This window comes from Pantherophis guttatus, chromosome 18 (assembly GCF_059756535.1).
Source record: "Pantherophis guttatus breed Tessera chromosome 18, ASM5975653v1, whole genome shotgun sequence".
In the NCBI taxonomy this organism is placed as follows: Eukaryota; Metazoa; Chordata; class Lepidosauria; order Squamata; family Colubridae; genus Pantherophis; species Pantherophis guttatus.
Genome location: NC_142080.1, coordinates 5,766,597 through 5,790,252, shown reverse-complemented (window position 1 = coordinate 5,790,252; position 23,656 = coordinate 5,766,597). Strand labels below are relative to the sequence as shown.

Below are 23,656 nucleotides of genomic sequence, written 5' to 3'. Positions count from 1 at the left end.
CTTTGCCAAAATCCAGATTCCCTTCCTGAATTTTCCCTCCCCTCCACCCCAATTATCAGTCTCAGCCTCCTCTGGTCTCTTTCCAGGCCCACATCGCCTTTTAGCTTCCCTTTCGGCTTCCACGGGGCTGGCGCTTCTTTTGCTTTTGCCCTGAATATTTTCCAAAGAAAAAGAGAGAGAGAGAGAGAGGAAAAAACACCATGTTTCTCCAGAGAGGCTGTTGAGAGCCGCGGGAGAGGCGCATCGCCTTTCTCACCCTGCCAAGGTGCATGCATGAGCACTGGGGCCCTCCACGGCTCCCATGCGCCAGAACCGGGGCCAGGCCAGGTCTCGAAACGATCGATAAAGCTTCTTTTCTGGACACGTTTTCTGACGAAAGAACAGCTGCCTTTAAGTCAGACGGAGAAAGACGGCAGAGAAAAAAGAACGAAGAGCTTTCGGCGCATTGTATCCAGAGGTTAAAACACCCAACAAAATTGTATTTATGGGCTGATCGATCGATCGATCGATCTCCGCCTGCCTTGACCAAATTAATTAATTCAAGATAGCGAAATATGTTTTTTTTTCTTCCTGGGGAAAAAAAAAAACCCACACACAATGGAGGAGCAGAGAGTTTCCCCCGCCCCGCCAAAAAATGAAAAGCCGCCCTTCGGTCTGCGAAATAGGCTGCCACGTTCTGGTGATTCAGCTCTCTGGATATCTTTTATTTATCTATTAAATCTATATGTCGGCTGTCTCGGTTTGCCAAGCGACTCTGGGAGGCTCGCGATTCAATGGTTATTTTTTGCCCCTCGATTAAGAAAGATTTATCCCAGATCTTCATTACCCCAAAAGATGACTCACCGCGGCTCAAACGAACTGGGAAAAACCGTATCGTGAGATCGGCTTTTTCCCCCCCCCCCATTCTGCAATTAAAGCAAATTTTACTTATGGAAAGAAAACATCACTTGTGTTGTGGCCACAAGCGGCCAGCAGAGCTGGCAGCAGATTCAGACAGTGAGGAGGTTGGGGAGGAACGTGGGCCAGTCCTGGAGTCTGGGGAAGGCTCGGACGAGGGCTCTGCGTCGGAGGCAGAGAGGGAGCCAGGGCCATCTGGTAGTTCTTTGCTGCCTCTGGAGTCTCCGGAGTCTGACATCAGCGAGGCAGAAGAACAGCGGGAGCCTGTTCCCAGTGTGCGCATGCGCAGAGCTGCCAGGAGACAGGAACAATTAAGGAAACAGGGTCGACTTGGGAGTAAGGCTTGGAGGTGATTGGCCCCTCGCATAAGACATAAAAGAGAAGCGAACGGGACGTGAGCTTTTGCAGGAAGCAATTAGTTCATCTGGTCGGTAAAAGCTTCGGAAAGTTCTGTTTGACTCTGTGCTAAGTTTGGCCTTGCCCTGCGTGTGTCAATTAGTTCTCTGGCAGCATTCCAAGGGAGATAAGGTGGGTGTTTGTAAACATTCCCCTGAAAGACTGTTCAAGAAGCCTTTCGGACTGGGAAGGACAATAATTCACAGCCGTATGAATTAAAGGGGTTTGCCGGGACTAAGGTTGTGCTGTATACTCTCTAAGGAAGCCTAGGTCAGAAGAGCTTGCAAAGTCTCCAGTTTCTCTCACGCTTCACCCGGTTAACTATTGATACAGGGAGTCTTCGACTTACAGCAGTTGGTTTAGTGACGGTTCAGAGTTACAACGCCACTGGGGGGAAAAAACCGACTTCTGAGTCTCTAAGGCACCAGCGTGCGAGACCAAATAGTGGCTGGGCGAAGCCACCCAGCAATTTAACAACCAGTTCGCCAAAACTGGGCCGAACCGGCTGAATCCCACCACTGCTTCTGACCATTTTTTCACATTTACAAGCATTGCAGTAAACGCCAGGGTTAGGAGTGATCACAATTCAGACGCTCGTCCTGTGATCAAAATTCGGACACTTGGCAACTGACTCATACTTATGATGGTGGCAGTGCTCCCCGGGATCGCGTGATCCCCTTTTGCGACCTCCTGATGAGCGAAGTCCATGGGGGAGCCGGATTCGCTTCACGATCGTGTTACTAATTTAAACAACTACGGTGATTCGCAAGGAAAAGTCAGAAAATGCGGGCCAAATTCACTTCACGACTGTCTCGCTTAGCAATGGGAATTTGGGGCTCAATCGTGGTCGTAAATCAAGGATTACTTATATTGAATGTGTCCTCAATGGGTTGGGGTCCTATTTTGGTCATAAATTGAGAACTACGTGCGTCTTTCCCAAAGACTCAGGGGTTCCCCATTGAGGTCGTAAGTTGAGGACTCCCTGCCTTGAACGCGTCCTTCTCCTATTCCTCACATCCTTCCCGCCATCCATTTCTCCAACCAGACTGTTTGTTTTGCGCCAAGGAAAGTGCTCCTAATGGCAGCCTCCGTGGTTCGGGGCCCATGAATCACTTGCCACAGGCAGCCAGGGAAGGAGGGAAGGAGGGAAGCCAGGCGCTGATGAAAATTAAAATGGCTTTTATTGATTGTATCCGAAGGAAACCCAGCCCCTTCACTCCCTTGCAGAGAGATTCAAATTCAATGGGATGGGAGTGGACTTCACACAAAATGGCCCTTGCAACAAGCAGGAACCTCACAGAGTCACAGAGAGCTCAAAATTATCACACTTTACACAAAAATACCAGTTTTTGGGCAATAGGTAGTAAAAAAATGCTTTAAAAAGTAAAAAAAAATCGTTATGACCATCGGGGCGGCACAGCTGATTGTCACAGCTGATTGTTGGAACCTTTTTTTAAAAAAAAATAGTATTTTTTTTACTACCTATTTGCCCGAACTGGTAGTAAAAAAAATGTTTTAAAAAAGTAAAAAATAAAAAGTTCAGACGATCAGCTTTGCCGTGCGATTGTCGGAACTTTTTTTTTTTTTTTTACTTTTTAAAGCATTTTTTTACTACCGGTTCGGGTGAACTGGTAGCATTCTCACTACTGGTTCGTGCGAACTGTCCCGAACCGGTAGCATTTCACTCCTGGATGCAGGACCCAAAGCTCAGCATTTTTTTTTTTTGTTACGAACGCTACAAAGCGTTCCTGCCTGGACTACTGCAACGCTCTCTACATGGGGCTCCCCTTGAGGAGCACCCGGAGGCTCCAGCTGGTCCAGAATGCGGCCGCACGGGTAGTTATTGGAGCGACGTGGCACTCCCATGTGACCCCCCTCCTGCACGAGCTGCACTGGCTCCCGGTGGTCTTCCAGGTGCGCTTCAAGGTTTTGGTTACCACCTTTAGAGCGCTCCATGACATCGGACCGGGGTATTTACGAGACCGCCTTCTGCTACCAATAGCCTCTCACCGACCAGTACGCTCCCATAGAGAGGGGCTCCTCAGGGTGCCGTCGGCCAAACAGTGTCGACTGGTGGCCCCCAGGGGGAGAGCCTTCTCTGTGGGGGCACCTACCATCCGGAACGAGCTCCCCCCAGAGATACGGAGGATCCCGGACCTGCGCACGTTTCGTCGTGCTCTCAAAACTTTTTTATTTCAACAGGCTGGCCTGGCCTAACTCTCCTCTTTTAAATTTTTAATTTGTGTGATTTTAAAAATTGGGTGTTTTAATCTGTGTTTCGGCCAAAATATTTAATAATTTTAAGGGATTTTTAAATATTTGTATTATCTGTATTTTATCTTGGCTGTTCACCGCCCTGAGTCCTTCGGGAGTAGGGCGGTATAGAAATTTGATTAATAAAAAAGAAAGAAAGAAAGAAAGAAAGAAAGAAAGAAAGAAAGAAAGAAAGAAAGAAAGAAAGAAAGAAAGAAAGAGAATTCGGGCTGAAAATCTGAACCTGCACAGATTTTAAGGTCAAGTTTGGGAATTTGGACGACTAGTGTTGAAAAGGTGAGGGGACTTCTCTATGTGCGTGCGCGCACACATACACACACACAAACCGATCCCTGGTGTTCACAGAGGGAGTCAGGAAAACACAGCTGCTTGTTCAGTTGCGGACTCACAACCCTTAAGATCAATCAGATTTCTGCTGGGCTCTGGAAAAAAAAATCAAGCTTTCATAACAGCCTCGTCCACAATGCAGCTCATTCATCGTGGCCACAGTCATTTCCTTTATTAAAAAACTGATGCATTTCTGTCGCATCGCCGCTCATCGCCCCCCAAATGCCCCCCGCCCCCAATATCCAAGCCTAGAAAGACAATCTTCATCCAGTATAGAAAACAGCCCTTTGAAGGCGTGGGAACCTCTGAGTTGGGCCCCGAGGGCGGGATTGGATTGGGAGTTCTCCCGCCGAAAAAAAAAAAATCTTTTCCAGGAATCTGGTGGGTGCCAGCCAGGAAGGGTTGACACTTTGGCATTTGGGAGAAGAGGGGGAAAAATAAAAAACTTCAAAACCAATAAAGGAGAATATTTGTAGCTCGGAGTTGAAATGAGGGCAGCTTCGTGCTCTCCGAGCTGGGTGGGTCATTTTCTTGCAAACGTTTCGTGACCTAGCTAAGTAATACCATCAGTGCTAGAAGGGAGGCGGTTTGCTGCAAATGCCCCTTCTAGTTGAATAGTTCCTCCTCCTCCTCCTCTCCACAAACCCCCACCCTTCTAGTACTGATGATGTTAGCTAGTTGGGTCATGAAACGAAAACAACCAAGCTCAGAGAGCACCAACAGTCCTCCTCCTCCAGGTGGCAAGGTCCACTCCTTTCTAGCATTGATGACGTTACCTAGTTGGGTCAGGAAACGTCGAAAACAACGAAGCTCAGAGAGTACCAAGGACCTCATAGTCCTCCTCCTCCTCCATCTAACTCCCTTCTAGCACTGATGACGTTACCTAGCTGGGTCATGAAATGTCTGCAAGAAAACAACCAAGATCAGAGAGTACCAAGGACCCCATAGTCCTCCTCCTCCTCCTCCTCCTCCAAACCCCACTCCCTTCTAGCACTGATGACGTTACCTAGCTGGGTCATGAAACGTCTGCAAGAAACCAACCAAGCTCAGAGAGTACCAAGGACCCCATAGTCCTCCTCCTTCTCCTTCTCCTCCTCCTCCTCCAAACCCCACTCCCTTCTAGCACTGATGAGGTTACCTAGTTGGGTCATGAAATGTCTGCAAGAAAATAACCAAGCTCAGAGAGTACCAAGGACCCCATAGTCCTCCTCCTCCTCCTCCTCCTCCTCCTCCTCCTCCTCCTCCTCCTCCTCCTCCTCCATCATTATGCAAACACCTCATCCCTCTAGTATTGATGAGGTTACCTAGTTGGGTCATGAAATGTCTGCAAGAAAATAACCAAGCTCAGAGAGTACCAAGGACCCCATAGTCGTCGTCCTCCTCCTCCTCCTCCTCCTCCTCCTCCTCCTCCTCCTCCTCCTCCTCCTCCATCATTATGCAAACACCTCATCCCTCTAGCACTGATGAGGTTACCTAATTGGGTCATGAAACGTCTGCAAGAAAACAACCAAGCTCAGAGAGTACCAAGGACCCCTAAAAGTCCAAAGCACCTTATCTTGGCTTCTAGAGCTCACCCAGCCACCCTTTTCCATCGTGGTTGCAAAAACCCAGATCACCGAGAGGGGAAAAAGCTTGCGGGGACTTTGACACAACAGGTTTGCGGTTTTCGCGGAACGACAACGGGGCTCTGCCCCTGGGGTGATTTTTCTTTTTCCACCGTCAAGTGTCTAGCCTCTGATTCTGGGGGAGGGGGCCGGGAGCAGGGAAGTGGGGAGACAGGACCCGGCGTTCTCTGTTTGCCCCACCCCACCTCCATTTTTTGACCATGTCTATTGATTGTCCGTTGCGGTGAACTTTAGCATACAATCCCTCTTTTCTTTTGGGGGGTGACAAAGCGAAGGGGGGGGTCGCAGTCATCTGAAAGGCCTTGGAGGAAGCGTCAACAGGGTCCCCATTCATTTCTCCACCCTCCTCGCCCCACCCCAGTCAAAAGAGGCGCCGTTGCCAGAGTGCATGGGAGGTTAGGAAGAATCCTTCCCTTGTCCCCCGCTGGTTTCAAGCAGGCTCAGCCGGCGGACGCAGAAGGGGGAATATGACTTTGCCAGACCAGCGTCCGCTGCAGAGGTCGCCCGGAGGGATTTCCAGATATTAAGGACACCCAGTGCTGGGGGTGGGGGTGGGTGGGGAGCGTGTGCTCTGCTCCCTGCAGGATCAAACCCAGATCCGTTCAGATGCCTTTAATTCAGGTACCTCAATCCTTGCAGCTTTTAATAAAGTCTGGACTACAACTCCCAGAATTCCCCAGCCTCCACAAGCTGAGGAATTCTGGGAGTTAAAGTCCAGACCTCTTAAAGTTGCGGAGGTTGAAAAACTCTGCTCTAACTGATAGGCTGGACTACAATTACAGCAGTCTGGACTACAACTCCTAGAATTCCCCAGCCTCCAGAAGCTGGGGAATTCTGGGAGTTGAAGTCCAGACCTCTTAAAGTTGCGGAGGTTACAAAAAACTCTGCTCTAACTGATAGGCTGGACTACAATTACAGCAGTCTGGACTACAACTCCTAGAATTCCCCAGCCTCCACAAGATGGGGAATTCTGGGAGTTGAAGTCCAAACCTCTTAAAGTTGCGGAGGTTACAAAAAACTCTGCTCTAACTGGTAGGCTGGACTACAATTACAGCAGTCTGGACTACAACTCCCAGAATTCCCCAGCCTCCAGAAGCTGGGGAATTCTGGGAGTTGAAGTCCAGACCTCTTAAAGTTGCGGAGGTTGAAAAACTCTTAACTGGAAGGCTGGGCTACAATTACAACAGTCTGGACTACAGCTCCCAGAATTCCCCCAGGGAATTCCGACTGGGGAATTCTGGGAGCTGAAGTCCAGACCTCTTAAAATGGCCGAGGTCGAGAATATCGGTTATAACCGGTAAGCAGCTTCCCACCCGCAACCGGAGAGGGAGCGTGCCGGTTTTTATTAATGTATTGCATTTTTTAATTAGACGTTTTGAAGGAACATGATGAATTAGAAAGATCAATTAGAAAAGGAAGGAAGTGGAACAAAAGAACAGGACGGATGAATGCATGCAAATGAGTAAATAAGGGATTTACAAAAGGAAGTGGGGAGTAGAATTTGTCAGGAAGGTGTGAATGGATTGGAATAATTGAATATATTGTCAAGATTTCACCCCGGGATGGTCGAAGCGAGGGATAAAATATCAGTACCATGGTCAGCGCAGTATAAATCGCCCTATGAAATTGCGACCTGCAATGAGTTCTGACGTTCAGCTGTTTGTTGAGTGACCGCAGCGCTGAAAAAAGTTCAGACTTATGACTGATCCTCACCGTTATGACCGTTGCAGCCTCCCCCACAGTCGTATGATCAAAATCCAGGTGCATGTATTTACGACGGTTGCCCCGTTCTGAGGTCAGGGGATGACCATCTGTGGCCCACCTCTCCCCAGCTGGCTTCCGACAATCAAAATCAATGGAGAAGCTGGATCTGCTTAAAGACCATGCAATTCGCTTAACAACTGCAAGGGGTTCGCTTAAAAACTATGCAATTGGCTTAACAACGGCAGAGGTTCTCTTAAGTCCAGTAGCGCAAAAGGCCGCAAAATCAGGAGCGACTCACTTAACGACCCCTTTGCTTAGCAATGGCAATTCCGGCTCCAATTGTGGTCGTAAAACGAGGACTGCCTGTAAAGTTCATTCTAATTTTGAAGTCTGATAAAGACGACAATGGAAAATTTTGTGCGGTGATGGATGGAAGGTTTTCTGACTGGCATCTGAAGCTTTCCCGACCGGCGTCCATCCAGCTCCAATCTAGGATGGCCAATAGCCGAGGACCATGGGAACTGTAGTTCCAAGCAACCCAAAGATACCAGTTTGGGGCAGATGTGTCATGTTTCCGACCCCAAAAGAAGAAATGGCTGCACGTAGACATCTCTTGTCTAAGAAATGTAGGGAGTCCTTGACTTACAACTTTTCATTTAGTGACCATTCGAAGTTACGACGGCACTGAAAAAAGTGAGGTGTGATTATTTTTCACACTTACGACAGTTGCAATATCCCCAGGGTCACGATCGGGCGCTTGGCCACCGACTCATATTTATGACGGGTTGCAGAGTCCCGGGAGAGGGAGGTGACGCAATCCCCCTTTTGGCGACCTTCCGTCAAGCCAAGACAATGGGGGAAGCCGGATTCACTTAACAACCTGCTGAACTAGCTTATCAACTGCTGTGATTCACTTAACAACTGCGGCAAGAAAAGTCGTACAATGGGGCAGAACGAACTGAAACAATGTCTGGCTTAAAGCAACAGGAACGTTGGGCTCAGCAATCCGTATTGCTGTACGATAAAAAAGATGGAAATGGAAGAAAGGCCAACCCCAAACATGTGCAAATGTATTTTAGGATAAAGAATGAATTATTAAAAAGTAAAAAAAAAAAGAATAAATATGAGTAAAAATAGAGAAATTAGCATTTGAGGGCGAATGAAGATGTCGTTTATATAAATAAACACAGAAATATTAAGGTATGATTAAAAAATATGGGAAAAAGATGATTTTGGCAGAAATTGTAACTAAGTAAAATGTATTTGGATATGATAAATTGTGTGAGATATGATATGGCCAATACTCTTCATAAAGTATTAAAGGGGGGGGAGGGAAGGGAAAAAAATCAATAAAACTTGATTTAAAAAAAGAAATGTTGGGCTCAAAAGCCAAGAACTATCTGTTGGGTGGGGGTTGGGGGGAAGGAAGAGAAATAAATAAAAAAGCTTCTGCCGATCAGGCAACTTAGCTGGGATCATCAGAGGCATTTAAAAGAAAAAAAGGGGTTTTTTTCTTTTAAAAGCTTTTGACGATCCCAGCTGAGTCGCACGATCATCAGAGGCTTTTTTTTTTTACTTTTAAAAGCATTTTTTTCGGCCGAAGAGTTCGTAGAAAAAATGCTTTTAAAAGTAAAAAAAAAAAGCCTCTGTTGATTGTGCAGCTCATCTGGGCATGGGGGGGGGGGGGTAGGGATTTTTGCTACCAGTTCTCCGAACCACCTGCCTCCATCGCTACCGGATCGGGCGATCCGGTCCGAACCGGGAGCATTTCACCCCTGACACAAAAACCGGAAAGAGGTTCTCGAATTAAACCGTCAACTTGTGCCTGGGTAGCCTCGGCGGCCCTTGCCGATGTCCGTGGCCCATCCGCCCCGCGATTTCTCGATGAATAATTGAAACGGCTCTGGATACATTTATTATCCCTTTAGTGCCAAAGTGGCACAGAAAGACTGGTGGTAATTGAAAAAATAGAACACAAATCTCTCGTTGAAAGGCCTGTTTCTTATCGCAGAGTAAACATGTCAGGCCTAATAAACAAAAAGAAGGAGAGGCGGGATGGGCAGCCAGGCCTGGCCGGTGATTTAACCGCTGATTTAGAACCCGGCTCCCGGTTTTTGCCGAAGAGAAAAAGGGTCCAGTATGGTGGCTTTTAAAAAACACACAAAGATTTCAAGGGGGGGCCGTGGGGAATGATAATCATAATCGTATTAATTAAATCAAGGAAGGTGGGTTTGGTAGTTTTTTTTCCCCCGTCCTTCTCTCCCCTCTGGGCTTCTATCGACCTGATAAAACGTCATTTTCTTTGTGTGTGCGTGTTTTTTTTTCAATTGGCTGGAAAGAGGTTTGGTCCAAAGTGAGATTTTTGGCACAGGGATTGCAAAAACGAGCCCAACTGAAGCTTGGCACGGCTCCCTCGTGGGCAAGTAGGAGAACACAAACCACTTTGCAGGATGAGTGACGGTTTTGGGCAACGGACAAGGGGACGAGAAGACCCCGATAGAAGCGTTTGGACATCAAGGAATTGGAGTGAGGGTCTCCAAATCTGCCCCGGCCTCTGAATGCCCCCACCCCACCCCAGCAGAGGCAGGATGGCTTTGCAGAGCTGCCAAAAATGTCTCCCGGATTTGGGAAAGGGAGTTTTTTAAAATGTATGTGCATGTGGGGCAGTTTGGAAAAAGAAACACATCAGCTGCCCCAAATGATTTAAAATTCAGATTATTTGTGTACATCTGCTCCCCTCCTGCTAAAGAGGAGAGGCCAGTGGTGAAATCCAAAAATTTTCCCTACTGGTTCTGTGGGCGTGGCTTGGCGAGCAGTCATGTGACCGGGTGGGCGTGGCTTGGCGGTCATGTGACCGCGTGGGTGTGGCTTGGTGGTCGGTTATGTGAGCGGGAAAACCAACTATCACACTTTACACAAAAATAACGCAAAAGCTACACAACTGACTCACACACCATGCAAAAGGAGCTGGACTTCACACAAAATGTCATAATTTTAAACTGTTTTTAATAGGGTTGCTGATTTTAATTTTATTTCATTGTGATTTGTATTGGAATTTGTCATTTTGTAAGCCGCCTTGAGTCCCTAGGGAGAAAGGCGGCATATAAATCGCAATAATAAATAAATAAATAAATAAATAAAATGGCCCCTGCAACAAGCAGGAACCTCACAGAGTCACAGAGAGCTCAAAAACAAACTATCGCACTTTACACAAAAATACCGGTTTGGGCAATAGGTAGTAAAAAAATGCTTTAAAAAGTAAAAAAAAAAAAAAAAAGTTCTGAGGATCTCACAAGGCACAGCTGATTGTAACAGCTGATTGTCGGAACCTTTTTAAAAAACTTGTTTTCAAGCCTTTTTTTTACTACCTATTGCCTGAACTGGTAGTAAAACAATGCTAAAAAAAAGTAAAAAAAAAAAGTTCAGATGATCACCTGTGCCGCACGCTCGTCGGAACTTTATTTTTACATTTTAAAGCATTATTTTACTACCAGTTTTTTTACTTTTTTAAAGCATTTTTTAACTAAAAAAAGTTTTAAAAAAGTTTTGACGATCAGCTGTGACAATCAGCTGTGCCCGCGATCGTCAAAACCTTTTTTTTTAAACTTTTTTAAAGCATTTTTTTACTACCAGTTTGGGCGAACCGGCCCGAACCGGTAGCATTTCACCCCTGGTCTCGCTTTAGCAACAGAAATTTGGGGCTCCGTTGTGGCCGTAAGTGGAGGACTTACCTATACAGTTTTTTGACGCTTTTGAGCAATTTAGCAGATCTTTTAAGGCAAGGAATTGGGGATTATTTTGCTCCTGAAAAAAACAAACAACCTCCCCACTCGTCTTTTCCCCAGACATCCACATTTCAAACTCTAGGGAAGGAATGTGACGGAGCAGAAATTCTTAAGGAAATTGATTTTTTTCCCCCACCCCAAGAGGCAGCGAGGCTGGTTGGGGACTGGGTGCCGAGGGAAAGGCTTAAAAAAATCTGGTATAAAAAGCAAAGAAAGGGAGAAAGGAGTTTCTTTTCTAGCTGCTGGGAGCATCTCACATTCCAGTCTGAAAGAGGATTTTTTGTAGGAAGGAAGGAAGTTAAAGAGAGGTTGTCAAACAGGCAGAAAAAGCCGCCATCCGGATTCAATCCCTTTTCTTCGGTTTCAAACACAACCTCAAAGAGGAAGCAAATGAATTAAGACTATCGCTTCCAGTTTTGGTCACCCCCGTTACAAAAAAGACTTTGAGATTTTGGGGAAAAGTGCAGAGAAGAGCAACAAGGATGATTAAAGGCCTGGAGACGGAAATATATGAAGAACGGGTTGCAGGAATTGGGTATGGCTAATCTAGAGAAAAGAAGGACCAGGGGGGACATGATAGCAGTCTTCCGATATCTCAGGGGCTGCCCCAAAGAAGAGGGAGTCAAACTATTCTCCAAAGCCCCTGAGGGCAGGACAAGAAGCAACAGATGGAAACTAATCAAGGAGAGAAACAACCTGGAATTAAGGAGAAATTTCCTGACAGTGAGGACAATTAACCAGTGGAACTGCTTGCCACCAGAAGTTGTGGGTGCTCCATCACTGGAGGTTTGAAATGGTAGAGGAGGGCCTCCTGCTTGAGCCTCCAAGGTCCCTCCCAGCTCTATTCTGATTGATGATTAAGTTGGCAAGATGCAGAATTGCACGCCCCAATTTTTTTAAAAAATAAACATTAAAAATTGCACCCTTCCTTGCTTCCTGCCTGCCTGCCTTCTTCCATCACTCCCTCCCTCTTCCTTTCCTTTCCTCTTTTCTCTCCTCTTTCTTTTCCCTTCTCCTTTCTTTCTCCTTCCTTCCTTTCCTTCCTCATTTTTCCCCTTTCCTTTCCTTTCTACTTTCCTTTCTCTTTTCTCTGCTTCCTCTTCCCTTCCCCTTCCTTCCTTCCTTTTCTCCCTTTCCTTTCCTTCCCTCCCCTCCTTTCCTTTCCTTTCTTCTCCTTTCTCTTCCCTTCCCCTTTCTTTCTCCTTCCTTCCTTTCCTTCCTCACTTTTCCCCTTTCTTTCTACTTTCCTTTCTCCTTCTTTCTCTTCCATTCCACTTCCTTTCTTCCTTCTTCCCTTTTCTCCCTTTCCTTTCCTTACCTCTTCTCCTCTCCTCTCCCCTCCCCTCCCCTCCTTTCCTCTTTTCCCTTCTTTTTCTCTTCCCCTTTCTTTCTCCTTACTTCCTTTCCTTCCTCACTTTTCCCCTTTCCTTCCCTTTCCCTTCCTTCCTTCCTTCCTTCCTTCCTTCCTTTTAATCCTTCCCTTTCCCCTTCCCTTTTCCCTGGGAAATGGGCACATTTAAACTTAAGCTTGTACATTGCCTGACCTCTGTAGACGCCATAGGCTAAATAAATAAAATGAAGCGGGCACAGAAGATTGATTGCAACGACAGGGTAAAAAATCCAGCTTTACCTTGAATATAATAATGTTGTTATTGTTGTTTCTAAAGGACACTATTCTTTGACATCTTGTGTAAGCAGCTTTTTTGGCAGGGGGGGGGATCAGGAAGAGGAAGCCCGTGGAAGCTTCTCTGATTGACAGTTTGTTGTTTTTCTTCATTAGCTCAGCCCGACGAGAGATTTATGGGGGATTTTTTACGAATAGCCCAGTTCCGAGGTCCAGCTTTTTAACACCACGCCGAGATTTATGGCACTTAGTCGCAGGAGAGTGCATTAGCGGAAGGGCATCACTCTCTTCTAGGAGCCCACCCCCCACCGCCCCCCCTCAAGCAAAAAAAAAAAAAAACAACGCTCCATCTCTTTCTTCCTCTCTTTTTAATTTGATTGCAAAACAACTTTTAAAGGCTGGGAAATAAAATAAAAAACAACAAAACAACCCCTCGAAGTAATGGACTGAAATTGTACTTCTGGACAAGGACACCGGCGAAGTGGCAGCCGAACGGGTACGGGTGGAAAGGGAGAAGGTGGGAGGGGGGGAGAAAGAGGGACCTGTCAAACTAGATCTCGAGTCTATCCGCCAATCTGGGCGCTGAGAATCTGAAAAAGGACAGGAGAGAGAATTCGCCCCGTGCAATCTCAGAAATGGTCCTTTCGGCCGAGCCATTTGTTTCTATATTAAATTTGGAGGGGAGGTTTAGCCCCATAAATGAAATTAACCAAAAAAAAAAAAAAAAACCAGGCTTTACAAAAATTGCTTTAGGGTGGGGCCGGTGGCTGTGTAGACACGTACTTCGAAATATATATATATATATATTGAATTTCATTTGTGAATAAAATGACGTAGCTGGAAAGCAAAGAATTGCACTGCCCAGCATTTATTGCTAGGAATGTGCAATGAACATTGGCCATTAGAAGCTGCGGGGAGTCCTCAACGTACGGCCACTCGTTAACGGCTATTCGCAGTTACATGGGCACTGAAAAAAAAAGTGATTTTAGGACCAGTCCTCGCACTTACGGCCATCACGGCATCTGTATGGTCATCTGAGCAAAATTCAGGGGCTTGGCATGTATTTAGGGTGGTCGTCGTATCCCGGAGTCATGGGACGACTTTCCCAGCCGGCAAACTCAATGGGGAGGGGGAAGGCGGATTCGCTTAAGCACCGCACAATCCGCTTAACGACTGTAGTGATTCGCTGAAGCAAAAGGTCGAAAAACCACGCGTGCGCGACTCACTGAAGGGCTGCCTCCTTTAGCGATGGAAGCTCTGGCCCCAATTGTGGTCGTACGTCGAGGACTTGCTTGTAGCGACAGACGCAACATTTTCACTGCACTAAACGCTGTATGTATTTTTTTTTACCTTGTTGGGTTGTGTTTTCTGCGACGGCTGCTTTATTGGCAGAAGTAAATTTAGCTGCTTTTGCAAGCCGTTTTTGTTTTTTTAATCGTCAGCTCTCCTCCGCTTCTCAGGTTATACACACACACACACACACACAAACCGTGTTTGGAGGGAGGGCGCCAAACAACCCCCTTCCTCAAGTCAAGCCAAATCTTTAAGGACGCTCAGCTTCCAGGTGTTCAGGCAACATCTGGAGGGTGCCTCCGTCCAGATGTGCTGTGACAGGAGCATTTTTCAGGAGAGCTATTTTTAGCCCCTCCGGGAGCCATGAAAAGGAGGCTCCCAGTTGTCAGGATTACTGTTTTCGGTGGCATCAATCTTAACCAGGTTTAAGTGAGTCTCGTCACTCACATCTCAGGCGGGTGGGGAGATATGCAGGCCCTCCCCAAGATGGAGAAAGTGATTTCAATCCCTCTGGTGGTTTCTTTTGGGTTTCCTTCCCTCCCTCCCTCCCTCTCTCTCTTTCTTTCTTTCTCTTTCTTTCTTTTTGTTTTTCCTTCCTTCCTCCCTTCCTCCCTTCCCCCATCCCTCTCCCTTCCCCTCCCTCCTTCCCTCTTCCTTCCTTCTGCTTTCCTTTCCTTATCTTTCCTTTCTCCCTCCTCCTCCTTCCTTCCTTCTTTCCTCCCTCCCTCAGTCCCTCTGTCTCTTTCTTTCTTTTCTTTTTCTTTCTTTCTTTCACTTTCTGTTTTTCTTTTTCCTTCCTTCCTCCTTTCCCCCATCCCTCCCTCCCCCTTCCCCTTCCTCCTTCCTTCCTTCTGCTTTCCTTCCTCCCTCTTCCTCCTTCCTCCCTTTCTTCCTCCCTCCCACCCTTCTTTTCTTTCTTTCTTTCTTTCTCTTTTTTCTTTTTCCTTCCTTCCTTCCTCCTTCCTTCCTTCCTTCCTTCCTCATAGACTCAACTTGCTCACTGTGGGCACGTGTAAAGTCGCCAGCTGCTCTTTGCGGGCGCCACAGCACAGGAAAATGGCCGGAAAACGGTCCAAAAAACGGTAAAAAAAAGGCCATTTTTCGGGCTGTTTTCAGGCTGTTTTTTCGGGCTGTTTTCAGGCTGTTTTCCAGGCTGTTTGGGGGCCATTTTTGTGCTGTTTTCAGGTCATTTTGGAGCCGTTTTATGGGCCGTTTTCAGGCCATTTTTCAGGCTGTTTTGGGGCCATTTTTGGGCCATTTCAGGCTGTTTTGGGGCCATTTTTTGGGCTGTTTTCAGGTCATTTCTGAGCCATTTTTGGGCCATTTTCAGGCCGTTTTGGGGCCATTTTTGGGCCATTTTCAGGCCATTTTTGGGTTGTGTTCAGGCAATTTTTCAGGCAATTTTCAGGCCTTTTTCGGGCCATTTTTCGGCCCCGGAAAACAGCCTGAAAACAGCCAAAAAACAGGCCTGCATGTGCTGGTCAGCTTCGGGCATCCGGCGCTCCGGCCATGCACATGCACATCCCCGCCCGTTCTGGTTTGGGCACTCAGTGCTGAAAAGGTTGGCCATCATTTGCCGTAGGCAATCCTGGCTAGCTGGGGAGAGGTGGAGGGAGAGGAAAGGAGAGGGGCGAAAGGAGGCTCATTGCTAAGTCTGCAGCTTCAGGGTTTATTTGCAAGCCGGGGGGGGGGGAGCACAGGTTAATGGAAGGGTGAATAAATCCCTCCCCCTTGGGTCTTGTTTATCAACATGCCCCCCCCCAAAAAGAAGAGTTGACAAGTTCGAGCCTTTAACGAGTGAAACCGAATGGGATCACCGGGGCGGTTCAGACATAAATAAGAGACCCATTAATGCTGGCAACGAGGTTGCTGGGAGGGGGCAGCTTTGAGGGAGGGAGGGACGGATGGAGGGCTTCGTTTGCTAGACCCCTTCATCTGTTTGCAATTTGCTTGCTGGCAGGTTGGAATTCAAGGCTTGCTTTGCAAATATTTCGGCTGAGCAAGGGCTTATGGGGCGGGGGGGCAGGGGGGAGATTGCAGAATTGTAAGGGGCCCCTTTGTTGTTGCAAGTTGTGAGGTTAGCTAAGTTAGGTTTGCAAGAGAAGCGCTGAGCTCAAAGAGCACCCAGGACCCAGGAGGTGGGTTCTAAATTTTTTTTTACTACTGGTTCTGTGGGCGTGGCTTATTTTGTGGGCGTGGCTTGATGGTCATGTGACGATTCTTTAGGATTTAGCAGAGGTACTGGGTCTACCAGGCTTTTAACTGCTTGCAGAGCTGGACCGGTCTGCCCATTCGTTTTTCGAGCGTCCTGGTCTACCACCACGCTGCCTTTTAACACTGATCAGCTGTAAGGCGGCCCTTTGAAGCCTCGCGGCAAGAGTTTAAATAGTTTTTTTCCTTCCAGCCGATTAGCTGGGACTCGGGAGGCAGCGAATAGATTGGGGCGGGGCCAAATAAAAGGTAAGAATAATATGGGGGGGCGGGAGGGCCCAGCTCCCAAACAAAGAGAACCGGTTCGGTGACGTCATATTGTCACCGCTACTGGCTCAGCAGAACCGGGCCGAACCGGGAGGAACCACCACTGCAAGGACCCCCCAGTCCTCCTCCCCCTCCTCCCTGCAAAGCCCTTTCCCTTCTAGCACTGGTGATGTTCTGAACCTATGGTGAACCTACGGCACACTATGCCCCCTGTGACATGCGGAGCCATATCTGTGGACACATGAGCGTTGCACTAGCTCAGCCAGCTGATTTTCGGGCCTTCTGGGCCCACCGGAAGTCAGGAAATGGGCTGTTTTGGGCCTATAGAGCAGTGGTCCCCAACCTTTTTATCGCCGCGGCCCGCTGAGCGCGCGCAGGGGTGGGGTCACGGCCCAGGAGCTTTTGCGCAGGCCCATTGCGCACGGCCCAGGAGCCTTTGCGCTGCAGCGTTCCTGTCCCCCGGCCGCTGTGCGGCCCGGTGCCAGGTACTCCACGGCCCGGCACCGGTCCGCGGACCGGGGGTTGGGGACCACTGCTATAGAGGGCCTCCGGGGGAGTAGGGGAGGCTGTTTTTGCCCTCCCCAGGCTCCAAGAAAGCCTACCAGGACCACCGGTAACCTTTTTGCCATTGCATGCCTAAAGCGGAGAGAGTGTGGGGGGGGTCGCGCAAGCATGTGCGGGGGGGTTGAATTATGGGTGTGGGCACCCATGCGCGTGACCCCTCCCCCGCTTTTGGCACGCAACGGCAAAAAGGTTAGCCATTACTGTACTAGCCTGTGACTGCTGCTTGCATAATCATCGGCTATCGGAAGAGGTTGCCCAGTGCTGCTCTGTAGGAGTAACTGTTCTCAGCTGATCTTTTCTAGTAAACTTTCTTGAAAATGAGGGCAGGCGGGGATGGGGTGGGGGGATTTCTCCCCCCCCCATAGAGGGGTGGGAGACTTAATCTCTTTCTAGCTCAGGTTAGCTTCAAATATGCTTATTTATAAATCCATTCCGTGGCATTTAAGAACTAAGCCGTAGATTAAAAGAAGAAGAAGAAAAAAATTATAGGAAAGCTTGCGTCGTTTAAAATATATATTTTTTTCTCCTCTCAGCTCACATACTTTTTGTGTGTGCGTGTGCTTCTTATCCTAAAAATAACCATTTTTTTTTTACATCCACATTTCCTGGTCGCTGAAAAATTTGGAGAATGACCAAGAGAGAAAGCTGGTTAAAAGTCGGTTTGCTTAAAAAAAGGCCAAGATTCTCCTCTCTGTCACAAGCCAGCATGTATCCCTTGTTCAACCACCATTGCAGAAATGGCTGAATTTCATTGCTGAATAAAAAGATGGGAACACCTAATGAAGAGATATATTCCTTGAAATAGAAAGAGAGAGAGAGAGAGAGAGAGATGGATGAATGGATGATAGATGATATACATTATAGATAGATAGATAGATAGATAGACATCTACCGCTAGATAACTATCTTCTACCATCCACATCTATCTTTCTTACTCTCTTATCTAGATAGATGATAGATAGATAGATAGATAGATAGAAAGAAAGAAAGAAAGAAAGAAAGAAAGAAAGAAAGAAAGAAAGAAAGAAATAGATATACACACACACACACATATACTGGTACGTACATTTATATATATAAATTTGGTATAAAATGGTTTGTCGTGAATATATATGAATGATGAGATATATTCCTTGAATATATATATTCTTGGTTTATTTTTTGTTCTACTTAATTTTTATTTTTGGTGAACAGCGAAGAATGCTGGCTTTTATTTGGGGACGCTTTCAATTTGGATGTTTCCTGATGCCTCCTAATCTTGTGGAAGGGGCAGTAAACAAATTTAGGGCACAAATAAATAAAACCCGGACCGAAAAGGTGCAGAAATCCGACACGTCGGTTGTTGAGGACGGCGTGCAAGAGGAACGTTCAGCTTGAGCGTGTTGGACTCGGGGGCAGCTTGAAAACCTGAAGGAGAATATCTCATGAGGCACAGAAAGCTTTAATACTAGGCAGGAGACGGGGATGATGACAGCTAAATCTCGGGAGTCTTTGGTCCTCCCAAAATGTGTCAGCCTCGCGGGAAAAACCGGACAGAAATCACAACTGGATAAACTTAATTCTGTGTTTATTGTAAAGCTACCTCGACAGAATCTGGCTGGTCTGAAAGTACCATTTTCCCACTGTCAATTTTTAACAAGCTGAGAAAATTAGAGGAGGCCCATTGTGAGCCTCTTGCCTTGCCCGTTATGGATAATCCTCAATTTACGACCAGGATTGAGCCCCAAATTTCCGTTGCTTGATGTGAGAGTGGTGATGTTTTGCCTCATTTTACGACCTTCCACACCACATTTGTGAAGCGAATCACCGCCGTTGTTAAATTAAGAACAGAGCTGTTAAATGAATCCCCGTTGACTTCGCTTGTCAAAAAGGGGGAATTGCGTGAGCCCGGGGACACTGCAACCATCATAAATGTGAGTCAGTTGCCAAGCGTCTCTTAATTTTGATCATGTGACCAGGGGGAAGCTGCAACAGTTCTAAGGGTTAAAAATGGTTACAAAGTCCCTTTTTTCAGTGCCCTTGAAACTTTAAACCAGGGGTCAGCAACCTGCGGCTCTGGAGCCGCATGTGGCTCTTTCACCCCTCTGCTGCGGCTCCCTGTCACTCAAAATATGTGTCACAACTGCCAATGCATGTGATTTATTGAGCTTTTCGACCTCCGGTAGGCCAACCATGAATAAATCCAAGAAAAGAAAAGTTTCAGAAGAAAACAGAACGTTTAATTCAACTACATATGCTAGGCACGGGAAGGGTTTTGTGGCTCCCGGGGTTTTCTTTTCTGTGGGAAACAGGTCCAAATGGCTTTTTGAGTGTTTAAGGTTGCAGACCCCTGCTTTAAACAAATGGATGTGAGCCAAGGATTTACCAGTATTTAGCTCAGGGCTCAGCTGTCTGTTATCTAACTGTTCCTTTCTCTTCGCAAGTCTCCCAAGGTCTTCCCACATACCATTACAGAATGGTACGTGGGAATCAGGAACCAGACACAACTTGCTGTTTGTGTGGAGAACAGAGAATCCATAGGAAGCTGAAAACCTATGAAAATCCTTGCTTTGTAGACAATGCCCACAATGCGCAGTGGGGCCTTAAATTTGTGGTAAGAACAATTGGAGGAGCAGAAAGTATTCAATTCAGGGGTGGGTCCTTGAAGCAGGTGATGACACTGAGGAGCTTAGGAGGAAGCGGGTCAGGACAAAACCCTGATTTGAAAATCAAATAAAAAGAAGCCTCTCTATTCTGAAGGTACTGCACTGGACATACAAAGGTAACCACGAGTGTCTTAATAATTAAAAGGGATATACATTTTTTAAAAAAATCAAAAGAGTGACTTGGATAACTTCCCTGTATTGGATTTGCAAAAGAGAATTCTAAAGCTTTGAAGGATTTTTTGAGAAGGGACAAAGAAAAAAAAAAAAAGGAAAAAAAGAAATCAAATTCCAGGACATTATTTGGAGGGACTTAAGATCAAGATTGTAAAAGGAAGGAATGTAAAGGTGGCTTATTTGATCAAGGTTAAAACCGTTATGTTGTTATCTCTGGTAATCCTGAATGGATTTTTGCTGATCGGGATTGAATAACGAGGCTTTAAAGATGTGTTTATAGATAAGAGATGAGATATGGGAAAAAGAAAATGTTGTATTTTAAGAGAAAGTGATAAATTACCGGTACTAAAATTATTTATACTTGTTGAGAAGAAAGGGGAAGTCATTTCTTTATAAATTTCTTTTCTTCTTTTTTTTCTTTTAATATACGCCAAAGTTTGTTTTCTATTCTGCCAAACATCTGGCTGATCGACCAATTTCATTTTTTTAATGGCCTCGCTCAATCGATTATGTAAATGAACTGCTATCACAAGCATTTTTGGGCATTTCTGGGACAGCCTGGAGAAATTTTCACTCGGAATTTTTCTCTCGCCCTAAGAAGCAGAGTAGAAATGTGCTAACAAGAGGCCTCCTAAGGCTGCATCCCAGGAAAATAACCAGAGCAAACAGCGATACGGTTCACATCAAATGCTAAAATGCAGATTTTCCCCAAGCAGTGCTTTATGGAAGAATCCGCCACCGGCTGAATTTGGAAAAAAAAAAATCCATAATTCTTAAAAGCGGTCTAGAAACGACAGGGAATAATAGAGGTGGAAGGGACCTTAGAGGTCTTCTAGTCCAACCCCCGACACCATTTCGAACAAATGGCTGTTCAATCACCTCTTAAAATCCTCCAGCGATGGAGGTTTTTATGTTTACATAAACACATGTTCACATAACATGCAAGAAGAACACATTCCCACGACAAACACATTCTTTTCATGGCACAGCATTGAAGAGAGGCCGAGTTTCATGGCAGATGGCTTTGAATAATAATAATAAAAAGATTTTCCCCACCACATCCCCCCAAAATGAGAAATAAATGCAGGACTGGCTTTCCAACGGTTATTTACATGGGGACAAAGTTAATATGAGTTCTTAAGTAGCAGACACAGAAAAAAACCACAGGTTGGAGAGAAAGAGTCACTTAGCAGCAAGAGGAATGCTTTCAGAGGTGGGATTCAGCCGGTTCGGAATCTGACAGATGCTAATTTTACATCTGGTTCGCCAAACCAGTAGTTGCAAGGACTGGCTGGCCCCGCCCACCCCACCCCGCCCCTCCCAGGAATCTCCATGCGGCCCATTTTGGATGCGAGGTAAGTGCAGGGCCCACACAGAGGCTCTGGGAGGGCGAAAAACGGGCCTGTTTCCGGCCTCCGGAAGGCCTCCAGAGCCCAAGGGAGACCGTTTTCACCCTCCCGGAGGCTTGAGAAAAGCCTCCGGAGCCTGGGGAGGGCAAAAATGCCCCCTCCCCGCCGTGGTGCAGGAGGCCGAGTAGGCCACCCCCACCCAGCAACCGGGAAGAGAACCGATTGCTAAAATTTTTCAATCCCACCCCTGGACGCTATCCACATTTGATTTAAGAAATGAAATAAATAAAATAGAACGAAGCAAGGAAGGGAAGGGACTAAAGTGAAAGTGAAAGTAAAATAAAGCAGAAGTGGAAGTAAAAGGTGAAAGTGAAACTGAGGGCGGAGGCGGAGGCGGAGGAGAAGCTGAAGGTGGAAGGGAAGGAAAAGGGAAAGGGAAGAGGAAAAGGAAGTTAGGTGAAAGTGACGTAAGTGAAAGTGAACAAAGGTGGAAGTGAAGTGACGTGAAAGTGCAAGCGAAGGCAGAAGTGAAGGGCGAAAGCAAAAGCTACGTTGAGTGAAAGTGAACGTGAAAGCGAAGGTGGAAGTGAAGTGAGGTAAAAGCGAAAGTGAAAGCCAAGGTGAACGTGGAAGTGAAATAAGGTAAAGTAAAATAAAGATGCAACAGTCCTCTGGAAGGAATTGGACTCTAGTTCCCATCACGACCAGTAATCAAAGAGGATGGCTTGTGTAGTCCCACAAATTCTGGATGGCCACGGGGATCAGGTCAGCTGGCGGGGAACATCTGTTTTGTCACGGCTGGGGCAAAGTAGGTCCAATCCAGCTGGGCCTTCCTTACACCCCAAACATCTGCTGGGCCAGCCACCAGCCATGCGCCCGGATCCTATTTTTCTTCCCTTCCCTTCCCTTCCTTTCCCAATCAGCTGAGATATTAATTGCAAAGCCATGGAGGAAAAAAAAAAAGCTATCAATTAGAAAACTTACCGCCGCCGCCTCCCAGCAGGGAACTGTTAGCTAAAAGGAAAACAGAGAAAAAAAAAAGATGTTGTTAAATTGCTGTCTGGTTAGGAGCTATTTCGGTTGATTCACATGTTCAAGAGTTGTTGCACCATTTTGCCATCTTCAGTCTCTACAACCTGTCCCTGATGGGACCCACAATCTTGTTGAACCTGAAAGGAGCATCCAGGAATTGGGATGTTAGTTTATCCCAGAGGTCAGCAACCTGTGGCTCTGGAGCCGCATGTGGCTCTTTCACCCCTCTGCTGCAGCTCCCTGTCACTCAAAATAGGTGTCATAACTACCAATGCGCCGGCATGTGATTTATTGAGCTTTTCTACCCCCGGTAGGCCAACCATGGATAAATCCAAGAAAAGAAAAGTTTCAGAAGAAAACAGAACGTTTAATTCAACTACCTATGCTAGTTTTGTGGCCGCTCAGGAAATAGTCAGGCACGGGAAGAGTTTTGTGGCTCCCGGTGTTTTCTTTTCTGTGGGGAACGGATCCAAATGGCTCTTTTGAGTGTTTAAAGTTGCACACCCCTGGTTTATCCCGAGTCCCCTTCAGGGCCAGGAATAGTCCAGATCCATAAATCCAAACGGACTGATATAGCTTATTCTTCGGAGTATAAGACACGCTTTCCCCCCCCCTAAAAGAGGGTGAAAATTTGGGTGCGTCTTATACACCAAATGTAGCCCCGCCCACCCGCTGGCCCCCCTGGAAAATGGGGCACACGGAGGCGGCAATAGGCTATGGCAATCCCTGCAGCCTGAAACAACTGAACTTCGGGAGGTCGATCCAACCGACAATCGGCTGCTTGTGCTAATCAGCATGTGCTGAAGCTGAAGCTGAAACGGGCTGTTTGCTGCAAGGAGGCAAATTGCTGGGAGGCAGAGGCAGATTTTTTTTTCCTTGTGCTAATCAGGCTGTCCTGAAAATGAAACTGAAACTGAAACAGGCTGTTTGCTGTTTGCTGCAAGGAGGCAAATTGCTGGGAGGCAGCGGCAGATATTTTTTTTCTTGTGCTAATCAGGCTGTGCTGAAAATGAAAATGAAACTGAAACAGGCTGTTTGCTGTTTGCTGCAAGGAGGCAAATTGCTGGGAGGCAGCGGCAGATTTTTTTTTCTTGTGCTAATCAGGCTGTGATGAAAATGAAACTGAAACCTGCTGTCTTGTTTTCCTCCCCAAAAAAGGTAGGTGCAGAGCGTCTTATACTCTGAAAAATACGGTATTTTTTAATTTCATTCAATTTAGACCTTGCTGATGCCAAGATGGCTCCGAGCAGCTTAGAGTTTCAAATTCACTTAACAACCTTGTGACTAATTTAACATCTGCCCCGAGAATCACCTTTTTTTTTTTTGCTCCGTTGTAACTTTGAACGGTCATTAAACGAACCGTGGTAAATTAAGGGACTACCTGACTAATGTTAACTTAAAGGGGGGGGGAGGAAAGGGAAGAATATAAAATTGCAGAAGGAACTTGCAGCCTCTTGGAAAAAATAAAAATCCTGATTATCACGCAAAT

The 23,656-nt window shown here is 46.5% G+C and overlaps 1 protein-coding gene across 8 annotated transcripts in view; it reads right to left on the bottom strand.

Annotated features, from left to right (window-relative positions):
- The window catches only part of MACROD1 (mono-ADP ribosylhydrolase 1), a 257,629-nt gene that overhangs the window by 46,066 nt on the left and 187,907 nt on the right, over positions 1-23,656 (bottom strand). For 7 of the 8 annotated variants that reach the window (XM_087880870.1, XM_087880871.1, XM_087880867.1 and 4 more), the window contains exon 4: positions 22,120-22,149. The exons of the other annotated variant lie outside the window; for it this stretch is intronic. In XM_087880870.1, the coding sequence (XP_087736996.1) occupies positions 22,120-22,149 (30 nt within the window). The remainder of the gene's footprint in view (positions 1-22,119; positions 22,150-23,656) is intronic. 8 annotated transcript variants of the gene reach the window in all.